Source organism: Halyomorpha halys, unplaced genomic scaffold (genome assembly GCF_000696795.3).
Source record: "Halyomorpha halys isolate HHAL.00 unplaced genomic scaffold, Hhal_1.1 Scaffold12.1, whole genome shotgun sequence".
In the NCBI taxonomy this organism is placed as follows: Eukaryota; Metazoa; Arthropoda; class Insecta; order Hemiptera; family Pentatomidae; genus Halyomorpha; species Halyomorpha halys.
The window spans coordinates 1,291,136-1,313,641 of NW_027109908.1; the positions used below are offsets into that span (position 1 = coordinate 1,291,136).

The 22,506-nt window shown below is 30.2% G+C and overlaps 1 protein-coding gene across 1 annotated transcript in view; it reads right to left on the bottom strand.

Moving 5' to 3' along the window:
• Positions 1-1,226: 1,226 nt before the first annotated feature.
• The window catches only part of LOC106679339 (methanethiol oxidase), a 23,309-nt gene continuing 2,029 nt past the window's right edge, over positions 1,227-22,506 (bottom strand). Inside the window, exons 2-12 of the mRNA XM_014418449.3 lie at positions 11,604-11,749; positions 11,351-11,533; positions 10,511-10,670; positions 9,485-9,628; positions 8,322-8,416; positions 8,089-8,159; positions 7,865-7,959; positions 7,542-7,720; positions 6,010-6,146; positions 3,032-3,154; positions 1,227-1,582 (exon numbers count right to left, since the gene is read on the bottom strand). Coding sequence (XP_014273935.1) covers positions 1,534-1,582; positions 3,032-3,154; positions 6,010-6,146; positions 7,542-7,720; positions 7,865-7,959; positions 8,089-8,159; positions 8,322-8,416; positions 9,485-9,628; positions 10,511-10,670; positions 11,351-11,533; positions 11,604-11,749 — 1,382 coding nt within the window. The 3' untranslated portion in view covers positions 1,227-1,533. The remainder of the gene's footprint in view (positions 1,583-3,031; positions 3,155-6,009; positions 6,147-7,541; positions 7,721-7,864; positions 7,960-8,088; positions 8,160-8,321; positions 8,417-9,484; positions 9,629-10,510; positions 10,671-11,350; positions 11,534-11,603; positions 11,750-22,506) is intronic.

Genomic DNA, 22,506 nt, shown 5'->3' on the forward strand with positions numbered 1-22,506 from the left:
TTAAGTTTAGATTATAGACCATTCTCACAGAAAGAGGAAGTTTTAAATTTAGGTTACAGGCCATTCTCACAGGGAGAGGCAGTTTTAAGTTTAGGTTTACAGAAATGTTAAAGTACTCCAATGAACCTGTAAAAAAAAGAGCGCTGTTATTGAGATTTAATGCCTATCAAAACAGCGCTGTTTTTTTTACAGGTTCATTGGAGTACTTTAACATTTCTGTAAACCTAAACTTAAAACTGCCTCTCCCTGTGAGAATGGCCTGTAACCTAAACTTAAAACTGCCCATTTCTGTGAGAATGGCCTATAACCTAAACGACTAATATCAACATTTTTTTTTTCTTATCTTAACCCACTGGAGATTTAATGCCCATCAAAACAGTACTGTAATTGAGATTTAATGCCCATCAAAACAGTACTATAATTGAGATTGAATGCCCATCAAAACAGTACTGTAATTGAGATTTTATGCCCATCAAAACAATAAATATTTTATTTAAGAAGAAAATAAATAAGAAAGAGGCTATCATTGAAAGGAAATAAAAACTGATTTTGAATTACATGAATTAATGGGTAGGTTCCGAGGAACCAAAAATTCTTATAACAGAGAGAAAAATAAATACAGATGCTTGAGACTCCAAAACTGAATTAAAAGAGTGGTTTGGTAAGAATTTAAAAGCTGGAAAAGAACTTCCTGAGGCCAAAAAATAGTAAGGGGTTCTGAACCCAATTGTAAACAGGGTCATAGTCAGTCGTCAGTCTCTCTTCAGAGCAATTGCATTTCTTGCTTATGATCAATAATTGAGGATGAGTGGGTGATTCTTCACCAAACCACCAATAATAACCTATCCACAACCAAGTAAAATTGCAATACCTTTTATTATACTATATTATCCTATTAAAGCAATAGTCAAAATTAATTTAAATACTAACCCAACTAAACCATATTGTACATCCTTAGGGCTAAACTCCATAAAATTAGTTTATTTTTTTATAACTCATTCAAGATAAGAGGCTTTATTTCATTTTTTTTTTTTTTTACCATTCATAATTTATTTCAAATCCATTATAAATACAGCCCACCCCATTCATAACAGCAATAACAACAAATTATATATATGATAATATCACCCAACAATGTATTCACAATTAACCCTAGGGAATATCTAAATTAAACAAAACCTGTTCACTGAAAATGTTAAAAGAGGCGAGTAAATAAAAACAGAAGGTAAGTCCGTAACTAATCCTACTCTAATTATCATATCTTCTTTCAAACTAAAACTCTTCAAAGTACTAACACAGGAATGTTCATGTATATTGTCTAATGAGAATTCAAGGTGTGGTCTGAACTATTTTACTTAAAGCCTATCTCGTTCATAAAGGCCATGTTTTTTTTTTTTTGTTTTTTTTTGTTATTTATTTATTTATAATCAAAAAATATTCAATTACATATGATGAGATTATAATGAAAATTTTCTATAAGTGTATTTGATATTTGTTATTCATTAATTTACTGTAGATGCTAGGGATAAGGTATTAGTCTTTCGCCAGGAAGATATCAGATGTACAGTCTCCTCCAGGATATCTAAAAACAGAAAGAACTTGTAAAATATTGTCTACATATATTCAAAAACTACAATAATATTTTTTAAGTCTTATAAAGATCCACAAGCTAAGAAAATATAAAAAATATTGGCAATTCAATCACTGAATGCTGTGATAATGTTTTTAGCAGCTTGAGCTGCCTAGTATTCAAGTTTAAACTGATGAAAAAAACTAGAAGAATAGCCACGTAACCCATGTTCATATTTGATGGCATACTAAACAATGTGTGATCAATTGGAATGATAGTAAATATTAACGAAAAAGAGAGGACGATTAATAACGACTCGTTATAATCTGTAAATAACAAAAGTCCACTAATCACATTTTTAAAATGTGAATTAATAAAAATAGACATTCTATAAGACCCTAAGAGTAGAGCATATTGTCCCGACAGAGTGCTATCTTATCAACTTCAAAGATAAATCCTTCATGCCAAACTTTGTCTAAAGCCTGCATTATGTTCCGAAATAAAGCTGATTTTCTAACTAAAATCTTTATAACTTTTTCAGGGATAAGAGGAAAAGTTTTGGTTTTGATTAAGGATTACGGATTGATTCATTCCTGTCTCAATACTAGCATCATTCAGAAAGAAAGAAGGCTTATTATACTAAAAATCGTATTGATAAATTTTTTAGTAAGAATCTTTTCATATAGGGTTCTAAAATAGACTAAGTAAATAAATTAAAACATTTAATATATTACCTGCAGTTTACTACCAGATATGTAACACTATGGTAGGGAAGAGAGAAGTAGGCAAAGATTTCAAGCTACACATCTTCAAAACAGTATATCTACTCATACTTTTGTATGGAGCGGAGAGTTGTATATTAACAGACTGACAGGAGAGTAGAATCACCACTGCCAAAATGAAATTTATGTGAAGGATGATTGGAAAAACAAGGGGGGACTGAGTTCGCAATGAAAAGATTTGTCAGGAACTGCAGATAGCTGTTCTGGAATTAAGGGAGGGTTTTATAAACATAGACAAAGAGCGTGTGTTTTCACCAATAGACGCCCTGACAGACTACCTCAAAACAAAGGTTTTCTGTCAGAGGAGCAGTGTCGCCACTGTTTTATTTACAAACTAAATAATAATACCAATTTTCCACTACAATAGCCCCACTGAAAGAGCTCCTGGAAACTCGTCAGCTAAAGTGGTTTGACCATATTATCAGGATGGATGACCACAGAGATCCTCCAAAGACCATGGAATATGTCCCAAATGGCATAAAACCCAGGGGCAGCCCTACGATGTCCTATCTCAACTACATTAAGTGACTCTGTAGGGGGAGGGGGGAAGGACCTCGGACAGGCGAGAAACCTAGCTAGAAAAAGGGAAGGATTAAGATGGAATTCCTGGCTGAATGCTCCTTTATGCTGAAAGGCACTAAATAGGGAAGCTAAAAAAGAGAAGAGAAGAATATATTACCTGCATTCATGGGCCAATACTGGACCATCGGGTTCCGCCCCAAAGTTTGTCACAAAATTTTCATTTAATTTCATTCCACCATTAACAGGATCAACATCTACTTGTAGTAATACAGATCCATTCCTGAAAATTAAAATATTTTTAATTAATGTAATAAGTTTATTTCTTGAAACTGAAAAAAAAATTATAAGCAGGACCCATTTTTCAAAGATGTATTTAATGTATATTAAAAAAATCAGGTATGGTGTATCACACAACTTTCACTTACCATCCTGGAACATGAAGAATTCAAACAATTAATTTTTATTTTACTGTTGCTAAAAAAATGTATTCTAAGTTTCTCTACATATTGAAACAAATATCAACTTTGTTTTTGCCAAGAATACAACAAAGTAACAAAATATAATAAAGCTATGTACATATGACTGGAATCGGAAGAGATCAAGGATGCTCGGATGTCGCGGTTTTTTCCTTCTCTAAGCCAGTATTTCCCGAACTGGGGTGGCCCAAGCATAAACCAGGGGTGCCGTAAGCGAATGCCACTTTCTCCAATTATTACAAAAAAAAAAGGAAGAAAAGAAATTTTTTTTATTTATATTGAAATTTACAACTGTATAAAAAAAATACAATAACTAAATGTGATGAATGCTACAGAACACATAATAATCTTGGAAAGGAACCACACAGTGGTACTTCAATCATGGCTTTAAATTAGAAGATCCCATGGCCATCATCTTTTCAGACGCCTCGAATGATTATCAGGGATTGTTAAAGATGAGAGACCAAGAACTAATGGGTTTGGGTGGGTAAGGATTTTGGAATGAAAAGAGTTATATCTATTTCGGGCCAAATCTACAACGAATGGGGTGTTGAGGTCTTTATGGATGAGTTTATTTTTGAACTAATAAGGAGCATCAAGGATTTTGGATTGTAAGGATTGGATACAGTAGGAATTTGGTGGGTTGTGAAGCCACAAAGCTCAATTCTAAATTTCCAAATAGGTCTGATAATACATAATATGCTATAAGAGTTTTTTGTTGTAAGTGGGAAGTCTATAGCATTTGTCAAGTAGGTGTTGTAGTAATGGGAAACTACGAGCATTTGTGAGTATGGGGATTCCAAGTAATTCTCTTGTCAAGAAGGAGTCCTAAGTAGCAAATGTGTTCAACAGATATTAGTGGGATATTATAAAAAGATACAGTTGGGCAGGAGAGTAGAGATTTATGACGGAGAGTAAAGTTGATTGATGGGATTTGTTTTCATTTATTTTGATTCTCCAGTTGTGACACCATTCTTAATGGATGTTATTTGTGATTTTAAATATAAAATATACAGTGCATTCCAGCACATGCTTTGCACTATTTTTTTTTTCTTTCCTGCATATTCAAAATTTTAAAGAATAATTGAGCAGAAAATTCTTTTCAGCTCAATAAAGGTGCTGCAGAAAAAAAAAGTTTGGGAACCACTACTCCAAAATGTTGACTCTAATTCTCTGTTTTCTATTTTAATTAATTATCAAATTCTTTCATTGTTCATTCATATATTTTATTGCTATTAACAATACAAAAAAGTTAATAATTTCAAATTAACAAAATTAATGGTACTTCAGTGGAAAATTTTTTGAAAAACTCGGCATTTAAGTCCTTTTAAACTACTTCAATGAGAATAAAAACTAGCTGATAATAAAGATCATTTAACATTGATATATTGAGTTTAAATAAAATTAACTGTTTTTGAGCAAACTGAAAAAAAAAATTGTAAAATCAATTCTATAAAGTTCATTTTATGAAAAAAGTTGCTATAACATAAATATGTAATTTTAGTTTCTTATAAATTTTCATTTTTTAGCTAGACTGTTCTCACAGACATCCATAGACCATTTTGTGAGCCTTGTATATTTGCACTCAGGGGAACCAAAATGTATATTTCTGCCAAAAAGTCAAATTCCAAATTTCGCAATTCATAAAACTTCCTCTTACTCCATGTGTTACATCCATATGTAAGTGAAAGTAAAAAAAGAAAATATTTGGTATTACACTGTGGGAAAAAATATTATGTATATGAATGTATTTGTATCTTAGAAGAGACAAAATTTAAAAAAATATATAATATTGTGTAATATGCTCTTTTTGAGTAAATAATATATTTTGATGTATAAAGGGTTTTTAATATGTTTATTTTATGTATCATTTTAAGATTGTTAATTTGTTTTGTTTATCCAAAAAGCAAGCTAACCAAGTTTCATTGTTTATAATAGCTTCGTGATTCAAAACAGAACTAAGATGGCGGTACGTTTGAATCAAGGCCCGTTGAGCAGATTCAAATATCATAAAAACTATTTTAACTCGTCCCCTCATAATTGAAAATATAGAAAATTAAAGGAAAAATAGAAATCAAGAAATAGTGCTAATGAATAATATTCAGAAAGTAAATCATTTGGAAAAATCCCTAACTGTTGTGCAACAATCGATGTTTACATGTAACCTCAAGGCAGGTTTTGGTTTTTGGAGGGGAAAGAGTCTTTGTGTGGAGAGAGAGGTGAAAGGATGTCTCCAAGATGAGGAGGTCCTCATGAATTTCTGTCTGGCAAGAAGAGGAAGCCATTTTGGACGCGAGGACAATAAGATTAAGAACAAAGAAGATACCAGGAATCAACGAAAGAAGATCGTAGAGCTTGGTTAGTTTTTGTATACATAAAGTTAGATACATGTGTAAAATAGATTTTAATTGTAATTATTGTAAATGCCTGTTTCTGATTGCTAGTAACCTGCCCTGAGATTAAGAGTCTTTTTTACATTCTAAAAGTTAAATATAATTCTATTATCCATTTGATATTAATGTTCTTAATTTGAACCCAAAGTATCTTTTATATTTGAAATAAGTTTTATATAACTATCAAAATTATTTTTATTTTATTTTTAATAAATAAAATTATTACAATTGTTATTAAGGAAAACCTAAACTAGAATTTTTTATACCTGCAAAGATGAGGATAAAGTTGCCTATCCCAGGCGGAGAAGAGAGAATTGGTGACGTAAAGACGACGACCATCCAAACTGAGCTGTATCATCTGAGGGCCAGCTTCCATTTTCACCCCTTGGATAATAAGAGGTTCCTATAACATGTTTCGAATAAAGGCTTTAAAAATTATTGGAAATTATACAATAAATTGATTTATATTTATTTGCACCAATGAAGTAAAACAAATCAGTCTTTCTACATTCTAAATTGATTATTACATCGTTAACAAGCTCAAGTTATGAAGCATCTTTACTTGTAGTAAATTTTAGACAATTAAGTGTCTTTACTAATTGCTCTATTATATTACTTCTGATTAAATTGTTTATTTTAGAAAATATATAAGCTTCAAAAATAAGTTTTGAGTAATGCTGAAAAAACTTCAGATGCTTCAGTGTTCGTTCCTGGAGACCTATAGATAAAGAAACCTTCATTGATGCTGCCACGGATGATTTATCATTGGAGAATGTTTTAAATCTTAAAAGTATTAAACACTTAATCAATGAGTTTTATTTTCTTATGAGTGTTTTTGGTTCCACAATTACAAATACTTAGTTTTAAAATAATTCTATATTTGTATGTGTGTGTTTATTTATACATAAAGATTAATAAGGATTAATTTTGGTAACTTTTAAAACAGCATTATTGCCTCCTAAAGAAATTTAAATTTTAGGAACTTTCGACAGTTTTCTTTTACTGTATATCAAATTAGTTATAGTTAGAAAATATACACTTTATCTTCTATTATAATTATTTTTACAATACTAAATTTTAACTATATAATATATTAAATTTAGAAGGTATTATATTGATGTATTTATCAAGATATTTAGTTTCAGTTCACACGTTTGTATTAAAAATTATAATCAAAACAGGGTATTTTAATATTAACTTGTATTTTTTTTTTTTATCATGTATCCGCCATTAAGGACCACGTCAATATCAATGGTAAGGCTTCTTTGGGAGTCTTGATTTTCTTTCTTCCCATTGCAGTTTCATGATCCTTGACAGTCTTTATTTTCTTTCTTCATACCACTTTTTTCCTCTTCCAATATTGGTGAGATTTTTCAATGTTTTCCTGTACGTATCTCTATCTAGACAGTCGGTATCCAAAATTGTAAGTCTCTTTAATTCCTCTCTCATTTGCTTCGTGTATCCTGACATGTTTTAGTAGCTAAAAGTTTTTTTAAAGATCTTCTTATTCAATCTTTTCTCCTTTATCCTCTTCATTTGCCCATAGAACATCAGCCTTCTGATTCTCATCTCGGTTTTCAGGTTTTTGATTTTTCTGTAGATCTCTTCATTATATCTTAGCCTGTAGCCTTCTTGTGTTTTCCTAGGCCCATAGGTTTAACTTATATTTATTATATTAATATACTAATTTACTAACACCAATAGGGTCAGACTCCATGGTTACGTTGTAATATAATCCAATAAATACATCATTCTATCTATCTATAAATATTTTGTTTAACTCTTTATTATAATTTACCTTTGCATCTTCTGGATCCACAAGTTCTTTTTGTGTGAGAAGACCACCAAGAGATATACTGGATGCAAGTTTTGGATTAGCTGGGTCTGTAATATCATACTGGTGTATTTCACCTTGCAGAAAATTTGATATATACAGCCAGCGATCGTCCATAGATATTAATATGTCAGTGATCAGACCTATTTTAATGAACAATTAAATTAATGACGAATAAATTAATTCTAAAATAGCACAAGAAAATACTATAAAATATTAAAACAAAAATAGGATAAAATAGACCATAACTATAAATATTAATATATAACTTTATCAATTAAGATTACCAGGAATTATGGGAAGTCCCCAGTTCTTAGCTTTGACATGAGGAATCGAAATGACTTTTTCAGCTGCCCACGTTTTATCATCTTTTCTGAAAATCCTTAAGAAAAAAATGTATTTATAGTAAACAACTTTATTTTTATTGTTAGTTTTTGAGTAGGATTCATTTTTAATAATAATTCATTTAATATTACTACTACTTTTTATTGTTAAAAGGCAAAATAATTACCTTAAAACTGTTGATGTGTATGCACAACCAACAAATCCCTGTTGCGACTTAGGATCGTGTAAAAACCTGATCTAAATACAAAAGATTATTTTGAAACACTGATACATAGTGATAGGAAGTGATTTAAATTTAATTCAATTTTTATCTCCATAATTAATTATGAGAAAATTACCTCTATGTTATTTATATGAAAATTTTATTAATTAGTTAGGAAAATAAAACTTGATAATTACTTCAAGTGGAGCAGCTCCTTCATCTCCTAAATTAATTTTTTGAACAAGTCTTTTTTCTTTCCAAGAGTACACATTTAATGTTCTTCCACTCAAAGCTTAAAAACAAAAAGTTACCATCGTAATTTATAGATTATTTTAAAAATATATTATTAGAAGTAATTATAGAGTGTGTCCTTTTTAGAAGGTCTGGCAGTCAATTTCTCTTGGTCAGATAACATTTTAAAAATACGTATTTGATATTTTTCAGGATAGTTTAAGATTCTGACCTATTTTAAAAAAAAAAAAAGACATACGGGGTGTCTCAGTCTCGGTACACTGGTGGACTGAAGAGAGACCAATCGACTAGCATCTTTCACTCTTTGCTGCAGTTCTTCAATTGATATTGTAGGGTTTTGATTGGCATAAACCCTGTTTTTCAAATACTTCCACAAGAAAAGGTCTACCAGAGTTAAATCGGGTGATAAAGGAGGCCAACAGGTTGGACCACCCTATGATCTATGATCTAATTTATATATAGTGATGATTTAAATAATTTCTCACCCACAGAGATATGGGATACCACAGAGATTTGAGATGTGGGACATCCATCAAGCTATAGTATCATTCTTCACCGATGCTCTGGAGGAAAATTAGAAGAATATATAGATACCGAAAATTATTATTTTTTCTTTAACTTTGTACCATAACTATGTAACTTATTGACCAATTTAAAATCTGGTTGCACCATTGATTATGTAACCATATGTAATTTATTGACCAATTTAATATCTGGTTGCACCATTCATTTCAGTTTAAAAAATTAATTAAAATGATGTATCGGAAGGCCTAGGTTCCTATTTGAAATTTTAAAGTTGTACAGGACCTGAGACACCCTGTATGTTCTGTTTTTTTTTTTTTTTTCAAAAACAGGTTGGAATCTTAAACTAGGCTGAAAAACATTAAACATAATTTTTTTTTTTTATAATATTGTTCAATCAAGAGAAATTAAGCCAGGCCATCTAAAAAGAATACCCTGTATTCCCAAATAAAATTTTATTCCAACATCTGAATATTTAATTGTTTCTCTACTATAATGTAATATAATAAAGTATAAAGTCTGTATACAATTTTATTCTTGTTAATTATTGTTAGAACAGTTAATATATTTAAATATGACAAAATACCTTTGTCTTTAATCACTTCAAAAGTTTCTCCATTAAACCAATTATAAGGGGATATAAATTCAGTAGCTATGAGTACGTCCCAGTATGGTTGATACCAAAAATCATAGCCAAATTCGCCTTTCTCCCCTCCTACTGTCCATAAACCTAGAAAAAAAAACAAATTATTAAAAAACTTTAATTTCATTGCGTCCGACTTACAATTTTATTATTATTATAATAACCTACATTATAGCTTATTGTATATTCAAGATTCGGAAATAAAGTGAGTTTATGTGTGTTTTAATATCAATATTAAAATTTAAGCTTGGAAAAAAAATAATAACAAAAAACTGAAGAACTAAAAAAAATTATAAGAAACATTTAAGGAATATGTGTTTAATTTTTTTTTTCCATTTCCATAATACTTTTTTTTTTAATATTGAAGTTGACAGGTTTCAGTCATTACTCAATATCAATTGCCTTCCTTATTTTTCTAAAATTTTTATGTTGTTCTTTTAATTCATTTCCACAAATTCTAAGAAATAAATCTTTGTAATAATAAATGTTAATATAATGACAGATTTTTAGTGATTTATTAAATATTAATTTTTAATGATGTGTTAACTGCTGCTGGCCATAGATTAATATGAGATGGTCAGCAAAAATACTCAAATAAAAAAATCTTCTTTAGCCGACCGCAACCCCGATCATCTTATGAATATTAATTTTCTTCCTTTTTTGATTTTGTCTATGCATTAAGCATTTTAACTAATTTTTTCTATTATGTAATTTATATTTTTTTTGACAAGTATGATTTATTTTAAAAGGTATAAATATTTAATTGTTCCTATTAAACATCAAAGGCTTGTTATTTTACATCACCCTTTCCTGAAGTTTAATTTAAACCAATTTCTCATTCTACTTTAAAAGATTAAAAATATTGAGGCCTAAAATATCGATATTTTTTATACATCAATAGATATATAAAACTACCATTCAGATATATTTTTCTTTGTCATTTATTTCCCTATTTACAACTAAAGATACCTTTAACTTTCCATGTATCTCCATCCAATAAAATAAGATCTCCTAGATTATTTCCTTTAGTATCACCTAGTGTAGAAAGTAAAACAGTATTATCTGGAAGGCAGTGAGCTGTGTGTGCTGATGTTACTCCAACTGATTGCAATTCTTCTTTTTCTATAACCTGTTAAGAATATAAATATTATTATTATAATCTATAAATTAATCAGACTTGAATACTAAAAATGTAGGAGGTGAAGTTGCAAAACCTTTTATTACAAATATGTTTTTGTGGTTTTCACCCAATTCCTAATGAAAAATAAGCTAGAAGGAAACTACATTCCTAAATACAAAAGGAAACTACAAGAAATTATATTTCAACTCAGTATTTGAACATGGTTGCACAAAAATGAATTAACAAGAAATGTTCAAAAATATAGAATTTTGATAGTATTCTGAAGGAAGTTCATTTTTCACCTCATTCATCTTAATGAAAAGAACAAACAACTTCCAAGAAAATGATATCCAGAACAATTATTATAAATTCTTTGACAGATTATTTTGATTCTTATCTTTTTTTTTATTAGATTATTTTATTAATTCAAATTATTCAATAATTATACCATTTTAAATCTTGAGGGGTATATTGTATCACAAGGCTAAACCCCTTGATTATTAGTTATTAAAAAGAAATATAATTGTTACAATAACTATATCAGGCAATAAAGAAATATAATAATTGAACTTAATTAAACAAATGGTTATAAATAAAAGTAAGCCATAGATCTTGCACCATTTTTTAAATAAACTTAAAATTTGATTACTATGTATTTTATATCCTATTGAAATAACACTAATTTATACCTTATGGAGTTTTGGAGCTTTTTCATTTGATGTATCGACTACATAAATCCTGCTAGAATTAATTCCAGGAAGAATCAGTTTATTCCTAGATTTAGTCGGGTCATTGTAACAGCTTGAACATGAATTCCATCCCATATGATGAAGTTCGTCTCCAACATTGGGCATTTTTAATCTGTGTATCACCTAAATAAATTAAGTGTTACGTTAAACTTTGTAAATAAAACATTTATATGACTATTGAAGCTTCTATTACCTTGGAGTACGTTTCACTTTCAGGATCAATGTCTACTGTTGCTAGATAATCTGGCTTGGTTGGGTCCAATTGAACACAGGTAATGTAAAGTAACTTCTCTCTTTTAGCATTCTTGATGGCGTCTGCAGGAGTAGCCCAACCAGGACCTGTTATGGATATTTTTATATATTAAATATGGTTAAAACAGATTATTTTGAAACATTTTTTGGATGTTAATTCATAATTATTGTATCTTCAATGGAAATATGAAAAAGTTGGATTGCTATTGAATGAATCTGAAAAAGATTTATACTGTGCAGACCTAAAAGAGGAGAGTATCGACATGGAAAAGTAATAACCATAGACTTAAATTTTGATAATTTAGAGGAATTTATTTATTGAGGAACATAGTTGAATTTGACCAATAATGTGTAGCCTGCAGTTACAATTACTATCAAGGTGGCTGTGTGTAAGTAATTAGTTAAGATTATATTTGAATAAACTAATAAGCTTAATAGAGTTAAATTGATTATAATTAAAAGTTTAAAATAAATGAAATAGTGACAAAATAGGGCAATTTTTACTGAAATTAGGGACCTGGGTAGTATAGCCTGCAAACATTTTTTAAAAATAATTTATGTGAGCATAAACTGGTTTGTTAAGATTTTCCTTGAGGTTGGTCGAATTGGCCAAAACATTGAGAAAATAAAGAATGTTCTGAGACTTTAATTCGGATACAATTGATTTTATTCAAACAGTAATAACCAATCTCAAGAAAGTTAAAAGATTATATATAACTTAATTTTTATCTTTCGTCAATAAAATATTAATTTCGAAACTATTAAAAATAATTTTAAACAAATTGAAAAATATTAAATGATCAGTTAGCATGACAGTCATCATTCAAAAGCCAGACTGACTTAAATAAACAAAACCACTATTAGTACAAGAGCCAGGGTGAAAAAAGGCAGTTATCTCACCCCAATTTTTATTACTTTGTCAAAATTGATGAGTCTGCCAAGTATAGGTAGGGGGATTAAAAAATGGCGGCTGTTTCAAAACTTTAAAAAAACACTAATTTTTCATTCCGAGCTCTACATCTTAAAAACTACCAACAACACTAGAAAATCTAAGAGAACATTATTTAAAGAAGAGTAAATTTTCTGAAATATTAGCCCTAAAAGAGCTATTTACGTCCAATAGTTTTCGAGATATAGCTTTTTAAAAAGCAAAATTTCTTAAAAATCAACTGAAAGATTAGTAGTTAGTTGATTTATTTTGAGAATTCTATATCTCAGGAACTGTGTGACGTACAGATGTCTATTAGCACTCATATTAATGACTTATACCTTCTTAAGAATAGTAGTTTTCATGATATTTGCTAAAATAAATTGGTTGATAGTTGTTCGGACAATAAGTTTGATTTATGAAAAAATTGTTGTCCGAACAACTAGAAATCAACATTTTGTGAATTTATTTGTCAGATATCATGAAAGCTACTATCCTAAGAAGATAAACATTATAAAATACTTTATTTTAACAATTGAAGGTAAATAACTATATTATTAATAAATTTACTCTACTTTAAATAATGTTCTCTTAGATGTTCTAGTGTTGGTAGTTTTAAACATAGAGAACCCCAAATGAAAAATTAATTTTTTTTAACGTTTTGAAACAGCTGCCATTTTTTATTCCCCCTTATACTTCGCAGACTCATCAATTTAGACTAGTAATTATACATAGTTTTTATTAAAGTAATAAAGAATTGGGGTGAAATAACTGATTTTTTTCTTGTAGGTCAAGTGTTCGTTCTGTTAAGCCCTCACGAAATAAATATCATCATGGCCTCTTAAATACTATGTTGCTGTCCTTATATTTGTTATTTTTTTTTTTTTTTTACTCTCTACCTTGTTATCTCTGACACACGGGAGAATTATCTAACGATTACTACCAAATTATAACCATAGTGGGGGATCAAGTTTTCTTTTCGTGGGACAGCCAACCCAACCCCCCAGGCCGGATTTGAACAGGCGCCACTGCAGTTGTTAAACCCTCAACTCCCAAAGCTGCAAACTGCCCCGTTATAGCTATTCCTTGAATCCGTCGAATCCCTCCAAATAAAATTGTACTTCTTGTACACGTTTTTAAATTTTGGAATTCTTCTTACAATTGGACAATCATATAGATATCGGTTCCTCTGGGTGTAGAAAAACTGTTGAATATAAATTTGCAATAACTCTAAATAAAAACGAACATAAAGTATTTGATTTTCGATGTAAAAGTATGCTAAACAGATATATTTCCTTTCCCTTTTTTATTTTATTTTACGACTATTTATGATTAAACCAGAACTTTCGACCCATTAAATTTATGTATTAACCTTATTCATATTTTAAGCTAAATGAGAGTTACGTAATATCGTAACTATTTTCCTCTAAGGAAAATGAAAATGTAAATATCTAAAGTGCTCCAGTTTACGAATTGAAAGTAAATGGATAATTAACAAAGTAAATCTAATATTAACAGATATTTTATACTCCATCAAAAATATCGATATGACAGTTGTAGATGTTTATCTTAAAATGATTTTTTGTCAGTTACTAGAACAGACATGACGTGGTGTAAATAAAATAAGAATTAAAAAAAAAAAAAGAACAAAAAAATAATTTCCAATCGCGATATAATTTCTTCCTCTTTCCTCTTCACATAATCAACTATAATTGATTAAACAAAATAAATACAATTATTATAAACATTTAGAAAATATATTAATCAGTTTTTCTCAGATAGCTTGATCAGTCTTATCAGACAAATTCTTAGAACATAAGGAAACCTCGACGTATGTTCAGCGAACTCATCGCTATATCATGTAATTAATCTAATTGTGATGGTGATTGGAGACAGTTGTATGGCATTGATTGAAACATTATATTGTTTTTTCCTAGAGGGATTCGTGTTCTATAATAGTTATAACTCGACTAATTAAAATTAATAGATCTAGTTGATTCCTATCAATAAATTTTCAGAACTGATGGTTCAAAATATTAAATGATGAAGATGAATGATGAGGAGGCTGCGAATTCGTAGAGGAAATACTAAAATAATTGCCTATGAAGCATTCTTTCTTATTACGAAATAAAAGGGACAATTAACAAGATCCTTACTGTTGGATATTTAAATTACAAGTATGCGTTAATCGGACCGATAGTATATAGTACAAGAGCCCGAGAGAAGAAAAAAGGCAGTTCTCTCACCCCAATTTTTGTTTACTTTAATGAAAACAAGGTATAATTAATAATCAAAATTGATGAGTCTGCCAAGTATAGGTAGGGGGAATAAAAAATGACGGCTGTTTCAAAGCGATAAAAAAAACTAATTTTTCATTCGGAGCTATATATCTTAAAAGGTAGGAACAACACAAGAAAACCTAAGAGAACGTCATTTAAAGAAGAGTAAATTTGCTAAAATATGAGCCCTAAAAGAGTTATTTACGTTAAATAGTTCTCGAGATATAGCTTTTTAAAAAGCAACATTTCATAAAAACGTTGTAAGGGACGTACTAAAAGATCAGTAGTTAATGAATTTATTTTGAAAACTTTATATCTCAAAAACCATTTCACGTACAGATGTCTATTAGCCCTCAAATTAAAGCTAGTTTAATGAGCTATAATGTAGTTTATGATGTTTATCTTCGTAAGAGTAATAGTTTACATGGAATTTGCTAAAATAAATTGATTTATAGTTGTTCCGACAAATTTTCATTTGCCAAATTCATATTCATATGTGAATATCATAAAAACTACTACCTCTATGAAGATAAGTGTCATAAAGTAGTTTATAGTAAGTTAAATTTTCTTTATTTTGAGTGTTGGCAGACATGCGTGCTTCTTATGGATCTAGAAATATATTTTTTCATAAATCCAACATTTTATACGAACAACTAGAAATTAACATTTTGTGAGTTTATTTTGTCAAATATCATAGACTACTACTCCTACAAAGATGAACATAATAAACAATGTCTCTACGTCCAATGGTTTCTGAAATGAAGGAAATTTGACTTTCTATAAAGTAGTTTATGACACTGTTCTTCGTAGAGGTAGTAGTTTTTATGATATTCACATATGAATTTGAATTTGGCAAATGAAAATTTGTCCGAACAACTATAAATCAATTTATTTTAGCAATTTGATGTTAGCTATTACTCCTACGAAGATAAACTACTTTATATCTCATTAAACTAGCTTTAATTTGAGTGCTAATAGACATCTTTACGTCAAATGGTTTTTGAGACATAAATTTTTCAAAATAAATTCACTAACTACTGATCTTTCGGTACGCCACATACAACATTTTTATGAAATGTTGCTTTTTAAAAAGCTATATCTCGAGAATTATTTAACGTAAATAACTATTTTAGGGCTCATATTTTAGCAAATTTGCTCATCTTTAAATGACGTTCTCTTAGGTTTTCTTGTGTTGTTCCTACTTTTTAAGATATAGAGCTCCGAATGAAAAATTAAATTTTTTTATCGCTTTCAAACAGCCGACATTTTTTATTCCCCCTTCCTATACTTGACAGACTCATCAATTTTTACTATTAATTATACATAGTTTTCATCAAAGTAATCAGAAATTGGGGTGAGATAACTGCCTTTTTTCTCCTCTTAGGCTCTTGTATTATTTCACCACTACTGGTGTCCCATACTGAGTAACATCATGTTTAACGTTATTGAAGTAATGTTATCCCCTAAGACACAAAGTAACTCATTACTACGATAATAGGAAAATACGCATTATATATTTTATTACATCAGCAAAAACTAGTTCGTTATCCAGGAGCATTTTAAACGTCCTTAGGTTAATGATCCCGATTTATTTTCCGAAATTATATAAAAAGAGATGTTATTCAAGAATTACTGCAAGAGCCAAGGCCAACAAGTAAACAAAAAAATGTCTTTAATTACATCCACTGTTGCTTGTGAGTTGCTCAGGCAGTCTTAAATATATAACACAATATATTTAGTATTAGTTCTCAGTATTCATTGTAATGGTTAGGGATGGAATATTTATTTCACAAATAATTTTTCCACTTCTTTGAGAATTTGAGAGAAAATATGTCTGTTGTGAGTTTTTCCTATTAAACTATTTCTGTTTTAAGGCATGTAAATAAATATAAATTAAATAAATAAAAGTAATCTCATGAAAATAGTTTAGTTGAATGGGTTGTGACAAAACATTGATCTCCAAAGTCTTGTCTGTCAGATAATAAAACCATAAAGATATAAAAATATTTCGGATAACACATTATCTTCAAGACAATAAATCTTAATTCTGACCTAAAGCGATGAAATAAAAAAAAAAAAAAAAAAAAAAATCTGTTATCTATTTAAGAAACTACATCTCATGATAATTCAGTCCTATAACTTCTCATGGTATTTCAGTACCATGCATCATCGGTTGAAAATTAGTGGTTACTTTACCACAAGATTACGCATATAACCTTGTGGAAACGTTTTTTTTAAATTAATAAATAAATACAAAATGTATAACTATATGAAATTTTTAATCAGTTAGTTAAATTTTCAATAGGCCGCACACTTAGAAATTAAAAACAAATAAATTGCAAATATCTCATTTCCTAGTTTTAAATTATAAGATAAAAAAAAATTGTGTACTGTAACTTCGCTTTTGTTAGTCCGATTATTTGTTTATTGTTAGTTTAATAATCTTTTAAACAAGCGTCTGCAACGTAGCGAGAGAAGTAAAGTGAACGGGTTTCCATGACAATCGGTTCAAAATATATTTTTTTCATTTAAAAATTTATTGAAATTCACAACTGTATAAAAAAAAAAAAATAATTAGTACATGTGATAAATGTTTAAGAACATATGATAATCTTGGGAAGGAACCATCCAATGTTAGTACTTCAATCATGGCTTTAAATTTGATCCTGTGGACATCTTCTTTTCAGATACCTCGAAGGATTATCAGCGATTGTTAAGGATGAGAGATTAAGAACTAATGAGTTTGGGTTAGAATTTTGAAATGAAAGGAGGTATATTTATTTCAGACCAAATCTGCAACGATAGGATGTTAACATCTTTGTGGATGAGTTTATTTGTGACTTAATAAGGAACATCAAGGAATTTAGATTAAAGGATATGAATGAATATGGGAGGAATTTGATGGTTGGTGGAGCCCCAGAGCTCAATTCCGTAAGTCCAAATATCGTAGTTCTGATAATCATAGAGTATAAGAGTTTTTTTGTAGTAAATGGAAAGTTCAGAGCGTTTGTCAAGTACTTGTAGTAATCGGAATAAACGAGCAATTTCTTGTTGTTTCAGTCTAGTAATGGGATTCCAAGTAAGTCTCTAGTCAAGATGAAGTTTTAAGTAGCGAAATATATAGCGAGTCAAAACTGGGAGTTGAGAGATAGGTCTTAACAACTGCAGTGGCGCCTGTTCAAATCCGCCCTGGGGAGACGGGATGGCTGTCCACAAAAAGAAAACTTGATCGGTTGGAGACCATGGTTATAATTTGGTAGTAATCGTTAGATAATTCTCCCGTGTGTCAGAAATAACCAGGAAGAGAGTAAAAAACAAAACAAAACCAATAACAAATATAAGGACAGCAACATAGTATTTATGAGGCCATAATGACTTTTACTTCGTAAGGGCTTAACAGAACGAAAACTCGACCTACAAGAAAAAAAAAGTTATTTCAACCCAATTCTTTATTACTTTAATGAAAACTATGTATCATTACTAGTCTAAATTGACGAGTCTGCCAAGTATAAGTAGGGGAAATAAAAAATGGCAGCTGTTTCAAAACGTTAAAAAAAAAAATTAATTTTTCATTTGGAGTTTATATCTTTAAAACTAATATATTGCTAGGCGAAACGTATGGCTAAGCAAAACTAATATATGGTTAGGCGAAATATATAACTAGGTGAAAAATATGGGAACTAAATCCAATATGGTTTATCTTTGCGCGTAATGGCCTGATTTAAATTTTAAGGTAAGTTAAGTTAAGAGGACTTAAGATGAAGACGTCGGCTCATCGTTTTGGCACAAAAATTTAAAGAAAACAGATCTTTCGGCTTTTGTCCTAGTAATTCGACCGTACAGCCATCGGAATCCAAAACCTAAAAAAAGGAACAAAATCTGTCCTCAACTGCGGAGTAACTAAAACGTTTGACCTGTTGTAGGCTGCACAATGTTTCATTCAACAAATTTTTGAAAATTTATTTTTTCGATAGAATGTGGTTCATCGCCTTGTACCGCTAACAATGCAAGATTTTATGCGCACGTTTTCTCGCAGGATTGGACTGAGCATATCCCTAAGAAATTATATTTAAAAAACCCTCCAAACTCCTTACCCATCCAAACCCATTAATTCTTAATCTTTCATCCTTAACAATCCCTGATAACCCTCCGAGGCGTCTGAAAAGAAGATGGCCACGGGACTTTCTAATTTAAATTAATGCTTGAAGTACCACCAATGGGTGGTTCCTTTCCAAGATTTTCAAGTGTAAATGAAACATACAACATATTTACTTATTGTATTGATTACTTGTACTGATGTAAATCACATTAAATAAATAAATAAAAAAAAACCTTTTTTTTAATTTTTTTTATTATTTATTTATTGTAATTTACAACTGTACAAAATAATACAATAAGTAAATATGTTGTATGTTTCATATACACTTGAAAATCTTGGGAAGGAACCACCCATTGGTGGTACTTCAAACATTAATTTAAACTAGAAGGTCCCGTGGCCATCTTCTTTTCAGACGCCTCGGAGGATTATCAGGGATTGTTAAGGATGAAAGATTAAGAATTAATGGGTTAGGATGGTTAAGGAGTTTGGAATAAAAAGACGCATATCTGTTTTGGGTCAAATCTGCAACGAATGGGATGTTAAGGTCTTTATGAGTTTATTTGTGACATAATAAGGAGCATCAAGGATTTTGGATTGTAACGATTGGATGCGGGAAGAATTTGATGGTTTGGTGGAGCCCCAGAGCTCAATTCCATATGTCCAAATTGGTCTGATTATTGTAGTGTATACTAATTTTTTGTAATGAATGGGAAGTTTAGAGCGTTTGTCAAGTAAGTGTTGTAGCAATCGGAATCTACGAGCAGTTTCTTGTCGTTTGAGTCTTGTGTGTGGATTCCAAGTAAGTCTCTTGTCAAGATGGAGTCCTAAGTATCGAATCTGTTCAACAGGCGTTAGTGGTGTATCTAGAAAGGATACTGTAGGACAGGAGGGCAGAGGTTTACGACGGAGAGTAAAGGTGATCTGGTGGGATTTTTCAGGATTTATTTTGATTCTCCAGTTTTTACACCATTCTTCAATAGATGTTATGTGTGCCTGTAGTGTTTGTGATGCATTAGTTGGGTCGTTGTTTACAGAAAGTATATATGTGTCGTCAGCGTATGTTGTTAGCACTGTGTTAGGGTGGGTTGGGATGTCAGCTGTATAAACCGTATAAAGAATGGGACCTCAGATACTACCTTGAGGAACACCGGCGGACTGTGAAAAGAGAGATGAGTAGGCTAGGTTATGATTTACTTTAAAGGTTCTATCAGTGAGGTAGGAGCGGATTACAAGGAAATATGTTGGGGGTAGGAATTGACGAAGTTTATAGAGCAGACCTGGATGCCAGACTCGATCAAAAGCTTGTTCAACATCGAGGAAAAAAAAAAAACCCAGTTGTCATTTTTTTTTTCAAATTTTCGAAATTTTAACATAACATTTTATTCACTAATGTATTAGATTAATTAATGAGATATTTTTCAACATTAATCTTAATTCAACGTTGTTGTATTTTTAGAAATTTATGTTATGAAAAAAAAAAAAAATTAAATCTGTACTGCTACAACCCATAAAGGAGGGGTGCAGTGCTCAGTAAGGAAGTACTGCTACTAGACCAGCGGTTGTACTAGGAGGTGATTTGGTCAGGATTTTTACCCACTTAAGAGTACCTATTTTATGAAGCTGGGTGGACCCCGGGGCCACAGGGGAGTGAAACAGAAATTAATTATCTACCACACCCGTATTCGAACCCTGCTCCTTGAAGTGTGTAATATAGACCAGTATATTGCCTATCCACAAGCTACCCACTCCAACCATATATATGTATGATATGCTTTGTATATAGCAATTCCATGTATTTGAGCACCATCGCTTGTAAGTTCTCTTCTTAGATCACTCTGCGAATATGAATACGAAAGTAATTTGATATCAATTATAATTATTTATTATTCCTATAATAGTACCTAAAATATAAATTCAAAGTTTAAATAAGAATGAAATAAATAATCTTTTCATTTATTTGTAATCTTATAACTTCTTCCAGACTAGTTTTTTTGCTTAAATAAAATAATTTTTATCCAAGTTAAGTCTTAAACATAGTTTTAAGTTAATCTGTAATCAAAAGTTTTAAACTTTTAATGGAAAACTGACAAAATTGATTAAGTTTATTGACCTGAGCAGAAAAGCCTACAAACAGTTTTTAATTGTTCGATATGAAGTGTAAATTTATATTTAATATTGTCCTTGAGGATGGTTAGGTTGGCCGAAACGTTGTTTTAAAAATAATAATAAAGAACATTTGAGATTTTTAAAAATAATTTATCATCTTCTTTTCAGACGTCTAGGAGGATCATTAGGTAGTGAAGGAGAACCCGGGTTAGAAACGAGTTGGTTTGGGTGGTTGGGAAGTATATTATGAAGGATTGGCATCTGGTTCTGGCCAAATCGGCAACATAAGGGACATTGAGGTCCTGATGGATGATTTGATTTTGAACTGTAAGGATTGGATTCGAGAGGAATTAGATGGTTTAGTGGAGCCCCATAGCTCAACTCCGTATGTCCAAATAGGCCTTATAATAGTCATGTGGATCAGTCTTTTGCAATGGATTGGAAGTTTGAACCGTTTGTCTAGTAAATGTTGAAATAGTCGGAATCGACGAGCAGTTTCGTGTCTTTTCAGTCTTGTATGAGGATTCCATGTCAGTCGTTGAGTCCTAAGTAACGGATCTGTTCAACAGGATTGATTGGGGTATTATTAAAAGATACTGTAGGGCAAGACGAAGGTTTACGACGAAGGGTAAATGTGATTTGGTGGGATTTATTGGAATTTAATATAATCCTCCAGTTTTGGCACCATTCTTCGAGGGTGGTGATGTGGGATTGGAGGGATTGGAATACAATGGAAGGATCATTATTCACTGACAATAGGCATGTGTCATCGGTATACGTGGTGAGAATAGTGTTAGGATGGGTTGGAATGTCAGCTGTAAAAACTGTATAAAGGATAGGACCAAGGATACTACCCTGAGGTACACCAGCAGACTGAGAAAATAGGGATGAATTAGCATTTGAGATTTAACTTCGATACAGATTGTTTTATTATTATTTATTAAAGAAAAAGAAAGTGTGATTAGCAAATTGAAAAAAAAAAAAAGAAGTAAAGGAATATACAATTTAAGGAGCTATTTGTAAATATTTCTTTAAAAATTATTATTATTATAACTTTATCATTTTGTTTTGACAGAGAAACATAAAATATAAATTATTAACAATTATTTTTTGACAACTATGCTTAAGTGGAAAAAATATCTGTAATTGGTATTTAGTTTGAGTCAATAATTGTTTTTAATTATGAGGAAAATCAATATGTAAAAAAAGTAACAGACAGACGTGATGTTCTTTTTTGTTATAATTTATTTTTCTTCTTAAATCTGACTTTCAAAAATTACCATTAATTTTTTAAAAAAGAAAATTATTCTACTTTAATTTGTATATTTCATTTGAGAAAATAAATTAATTATATTTAACTTAATAAAAATACATATCGTGACCTAAGCATGATACCAAGTCGAAAAAAAAAAATTTATACCATTTAAAAAAT